The 5,907-nt window shown below is 35.7% G+C and overlaps 1 protein-coding gene across 1 annotated transcript; it reads left to right on the forward strand.

Moving 5' to 3' along the window:
- The first annotated feature begins 1,388 nt into the window (after window positions 1-1,388).
- LOC100634616 (phenylalanine--tRNA ligase alpha subunit-like) lies at window positions 1,389-5,896 on the forward strand. The gene is made up of 9 exons (XM_011408434.2): window positions 1,389-1,578; window positions 1,633-1,773; window positions 2,007-2,108; window positions 2,590-2,711; window positions 2,785-2,877; window positions 3,498-3,626; window positions 4,644-4,759; window positions 4,824-4,908; window positions 5,770-5,896. Exons 1-9 carry the CDS (start codon window positions 1,429-1,431, stop codon window positions 5,894-5,896), a joined length of 1,065 nt encoding a protein of 354 aa, XP_011406736.2. The 5' UTR covers window positions 1,389-1,428.
- The last annotated feature ends 11 nt before the right edge of the window (window positions 5,897-5,907 follow it).

Genomic DNA, 5,907 nt, shown 5'->3' on the forward strand with positions numbered 1-5,907 from the left:
AAGAACACTTTTCAAAAATCATATCCTTATTGAGATTGTAGTTATAAATAATTGGGAGAAGGTTTTCAGAACTGTTTATTCAGCTCAGTCTCATAAAGTATGCAGTCAATTACAGGAATGTAAGTAGATGTTTTGAGCTAATCATAAGTGCTGCTCTTTTCCCTCATTCCAATACATGTAGTTTTTCATTATTATGCTATCTTGAAGTCGATGTGGAATCACTCTTGTAATTTAATCCTGGCAATATCAAAAAACAGCAATTCATATTGACTATAGTCTAATAATGTAAAATTTTGTTGCTGTCATTGTTATTCATTTTGTTCAGTAAAAAAATAATTCAAATTGCAGCAAATTTAGTGGTGCTGACACTGACACTATAAAATTGCTTGAATTCATAGGTGTAGGAATGGGGGGGGGGGCTGAAGCCCCCCAACTTTTCAGCAAGAAGGGCGTTAGCTCCCCCATGCTCACATGCTAAGTCATGCTTTTAAATGCTGAGCCCCCCCCAACTTTTGAATCATTCCTATGCCTCTGCTTGAATTGCATCTTGAACTTGGCGGAAGCTCTGCCCAATGGCATTTAAATTCATGTAATGGCTATGATAATCATTTTTGGGCTCAGGTCTAGTTCTATACCTGCTAAAAAAGCTAGGTATGCAGTAAATTTATAATATGTAAGCATAATCTGCATTATTCCAATGGTCTTCCATCATTAACCACACCTTCAATGAAATAAAACCACTCTGTTCATAGTTCAATCATTGACTTTCAGCAGTAGATAATCTACTTAAATTTAATACATAAACATCTGCTCCTGCATGGACCAATCCTCAAGTTGTGGGTTGCTGCTGTTGCTCTCAGCCTCTAATATTAGATGATCCTACCATCACTGCTCATCTCAAAGTTGGTAGATTCATGGCAGGAAGGGGCCATACAACATACAGAAATGATGCTCCAGGCCTGTTGTACACACATGGAGAGAATCTTTATTATGAAGATACTTGTGGTGAGAAGAGAGCTTGTTCTTTGTGCTGTAGGTTTTGTCAACCATTGTCCAGCATAAATACAATCACTGTTGAGCAAGGTTCACAAAATGTGACTGTTGGAAATGGAGTATTGGTTGGACCATTTCTTAAGGTGACTTTTGATAATGGAGTGATGCTATATAGTCTCAGCTGCAGATATGGGATCATTCCCTCAGACTCTAGACAGCATGACAACAAAGACTATGCAGCCACCTGGATTTAATTGAAAGTATTGAATCATAAACATACTTCATTATACTTCATTGAATTATGAACATACTCTATTGAATGTACATGATGTACAACAAAATCCCAAAAACCCTTTCTTAATAACTACCTCTATTATTAACCATTTAATTAATAAGGACCCCGCCTTTAAGACACGTGGTTGGCTTCTTATCAAGATGGCGTCTCAGACTGAGTCTTTACCCGATGCTCTCCTGGAAGCTCTGGCAGAAAAGGGTCGAGTAGATTCCTATGAATATGCTACTAGTGTTGGTAGAAATCACCAAGACGTGGTTGGAGCCGTAAAGAGTTTGGAATCCGTTGGAGATGTAAGTTTTAGCACTTGATTTGCACATGGTCTCGAGTTTTTGTCTCTCTTTTAGGTTATAAAGACAGAGCAGAAACAGACTGAATTGTGGGAGCTGACAGAAGAAGGTAAAGAGATAGCTGAGAATGGTTCGCATGAGGTTAGACTCTTTGAAGCAGTCGATCAATCAAATGGAACACCACAAAATGAACTGATGGTGAGCCTCATGTAATTATAAAATTATATATATATATATATTAATGAATTACCAAATTGTTCATTTTTGATAAAAGTTTTATCAGTCGTAATGAAATTCTTTTTTACAAAAAAGCTTAGAAACGAATTAAATTTTAAAATAAAATAATCATAATTATTATATTTAATTTTACATATGCAGTACATGTATTTTTTGTCTTCCTTTTTATTTCATTCCGCTATCTCTCCCTTTAGTCTACAGTTCCTAATGCTAAGATTGGTTTCAGCAAGGCAATGTCCAACAAATGGCTAAGGATAGACAAATCATCACCAGGCCCACCACAAGTTTATAGAAACGTAAGTCGTAATTAGCATTTCGATATTACCGGACTCTATTTATGCAACATTTGCTACTGAAGATTGAATGTGGCTTGCTGGTTATTATTATTATCAGTTAGTTATGATGTGGTAGCTATAGTAATGATCCTTCACTATCCACGTCAGAACAAAGCAGTGACAACTTTGTTTTGAGCTGTACGGGGGAAACAAATGAAAATTAATAACCAGAGTACATGTACTCTAATTGTATGTAGTACTGTAATTTTGGATGTGGAAAATTGGATGTTTCGATAGTCATTTACCAAAATGAAAACCCACCATTATGTCCATGCTCAATAGCCAATGACCCTTACTAACTGTACAAAGGGAATTAATAATAATGGTACATATACTCAAATTTATTAATAATTATGATTTATGTAATATATTACTTATAGTTTTAAATTTTGAATTATTTATGTATAATGAGTAAGCTATATTAAATTAATTAATTGTGTAGGTGGAGTCAGTGACTGATACTGTCCGTAAGTTATTGTGTTCCCTCAAAGGTGAGAGTGGGAGGGGAGAACTATCCGACGAGAATTTGAAGGAATTTAAGAAGAGGAAGCTCATCACTAACACGTCAGTTTAAGTTTGTGTAACTTAATTTTATTATTGGCTTCTCTCTCTCTCCCCCCTCCCTCTCTCTTTATAGTATAATAAAAAGTTACGTAATCACACAGGGTCCTAGCTTTACGACTAGCATCAGTAAGAAGAGTACAGAGCTTACTGCTGAAATGATACAAAAGTGAGTTCATGATTTGTAATATTCACATGTATTTCAGATGTACATGTATATGTGTGTTCATGTTTTTGCTGTTATCCGATTGGTGCCGTACCAAGTCACATGACTATATTGTTTGGCTCTTTAGTTAGAACAGCAATACCAGACACCACACACTTTGCTATTACCAATCATGTACATCATTTCCTAATATGTACATTGAACGCTGTAAAGTGACATTACAAGAAAATATTACAAGAAAGTATCCATTTACAAGATCTAAATTTGACCGGAATCAGCTTAAAGTTGATACACATTATAAGCACATGTATAGTGTACATGTATGTGTGCATGGATAAATACCCCTTCGTAATACCGTATAGCGTTTTTTAGGATAATAAATTTGGAATTAATAGTGGAATTAATTTTTGTGAATTTCCACTATTCTGCCATTTTGTATAGTATTAAATTGATTTAATTTCAAGGAATTTTATTTTTGCGGATCTTGAAAAATCCACAAAATTTGAGAATTTTGTTATCCTCGAAAACAACCTGCTATACATACATGTAAGGGTACAATTTTAATTCACTAGATGTACTTATTGAAATAATGTTCCTTTGTTATTTTGATTCTTTTGTTCTAGTGGTTCATGGAAGAATGAAGAATTCAAGTCTTACAATTTCAATGCACTAGGAGCTCCTCTTGCCACTGGTCACCTCCATCCATTGCTTAAAGTTAGGACCGAAATACGACAAATATTCCTTGAGATGGGGTGAGCCTTTTATTGAATACCGTATTGGAGGGAGTTAAATTTGGCAAATTGGACTTTTTGATAGCCATTTGCCAAAATAAAAATCTGCCATTTTGAGCCATTATATGCATGCTGAATGGCACGTGGCCACTAGTTTGACAAATTAAAATTGGCTAATCACCAAATTTAGCAATTTGCCAAATTTAATTTCCTCCAAATTTCCTGCTATAATATATGGTACCGTATAGCCACAAAGTTTCGAGGCAATAAACTTTCACAAATCAGGCCATAAGTCTTTTTTCGCGAATTAACTTTCGCGGTTCTTGTTTTAAAGCACACGTGTTTATGGGCAATACGGATATTTCACGGAATTAACTTTTGCGAATACGGAAAATCCGCGAAAATAGCGAAAGTTGTATCCTCGAAATTAAGCGGCTATACGGTATTGTTAGTAGCTAGTATAGTGGGTGTATACCGTGTATTGTACATGTACAACTTGGCAAAAATTGTTTGTCTTTAAAATGCTTATAACTCGAGAATTATTTGTCAGAAACTTTCTACATAGCATAAGGACATCAATGCAGGGGCGGATCTAGGGAGGGAGTTTGTGGGGTGGCAACCCCCCCAAAACATTCTAACTCAATAAAACTTTTAATGCTTTTATTGTTGCAACAGTGGTAGAAGTGCTAACCACCTAGTTTATATAGCAACATTACTGTGGTTTATGAATATAATTAACAAAGAAAGAGCTCCAAAAATGGTGGAAATGTTGATTTTACGTAAATTTAACCACAAAATAGCGCTAAAAAGGGGCGTGGTCAAAATTTCGGCGCTTCGCATGCCATTTTCATTTACGACCCCCCATTTCTAAAATTCTGGACCTGCCCCTGCAATGTACATGTACATGAGAAAATATAATAAAAATTAGGGGTGATTGTGAATCAGCTACAATGTACATGTACATGTACATCATTACTGTTACTAATTTGTGATCTGTTACTGTGTATAGATGATGGAATGGTATGTTGTATTTTTTAGATTTTGTGAAATGCCTACGAATAATTTCATTGAGAGCTCCTTTTGGAATTTTGATGCTCTTTTCCAGCCTCAGCAGCACCCTGCCCGTGATGCTCACGACACATTCTTTTTAAAAGGTAAAGCAGAAATAATTTTTTCTTTAGTATTTCTTTAATTACAAAATCATTTTATATATTCTAGATCCCCAGTTTTCTTATGATTTCCCTACCGAATATTTAGAGAGAGTGAAGACCATGCACCAGACAGGAGGACATGGATCAATAGGGTAGGAACTGTTTGTATGTGCACTCCATTTTGCTGTAGTGTATTCATTCATTGACACACATCCCAGCCTCAGTGACATATTTTATGGGCCCAAATTTTTCAAATATATGTATAATCTTTCCAATTATTACAAATACTGTAGGCAATTTTCCAAAATTTTCCTCCTCCTACATGTATATAACCTGCTATGTGTACTGTACATTTACATGTGTGTATATGTAAATTCATTTAAATTCATCATTACAAATGTATGTGGCTACTTTTGTGAATGAAATGCATGTACAGTCAAACCTCTCTAAACCAAAGCCCCGATACGGACACCTCTCTATAACGTACAGTTGTTGTTGTCCGGCCATAAGGCCATTTGCAAGAACCTCTGTGTAGTGGAACCTCTTTATTCTGTATAATGGATGACATTTACTGTCCCCACACATCTACATGTGTACAAATTAACCTCCAGTGGGTGAACATGGCCCACACAACGGACTTTCTAATTAATGTGTATCTAGAAAATGGTGGATTTTCTGGTCTGATCAGCACAGGATAACCTCCTATTTAAGGACACCTCCATATATAGGACACCTCCATATAAAGGACAGTGATGGCTGGCCCATAGGTGTCTGTCTTAGAGAGGTTTGACTATATAGGAAATTTGTCAAATTCCCCCCCCCCCCTAAATAACCTGCTACACACACATGTGTACATATACATGTGTATATGAGAGTGTTTAGATTAATTTAGCTTGTGCACTTTATATAGTTTGATTTACTGTAAATCTGGTTATTTTCAATTTACATTTAATATGTTAGGATTCTTTTTATTGATGTTTCCTTCTCTACCCCTCCCTCTATCCTAATAATAGTTATCAATATGACTGGAAGTTAGAGGAAGCTCAGAAGAACATTCTCCGGACTCACACTACTGCTGTTAGCACAAGAATGCTCTACAAACTTGGACAACAAGTGGGTGTGGTTCATTCAAATGAATAATTAATGAGCTA

The sequence above is a fragment of the Amphimedon queenslandica genome, unplaced genomic scaffold, assembly GCF_000090795.2.
Source record: "Amphimedon queenslandica unplaced genomic scaffold, v1.1 AMPQUscaffold_12992, whole genome shotgun sequence".
Classification (NCBI taxonomy): Eukaryota; Metazoa; Porifera; class Demospongiae; order Haplosclerida; family Niphatidae; genus Amphimedon; species Amphimedon queenslandica.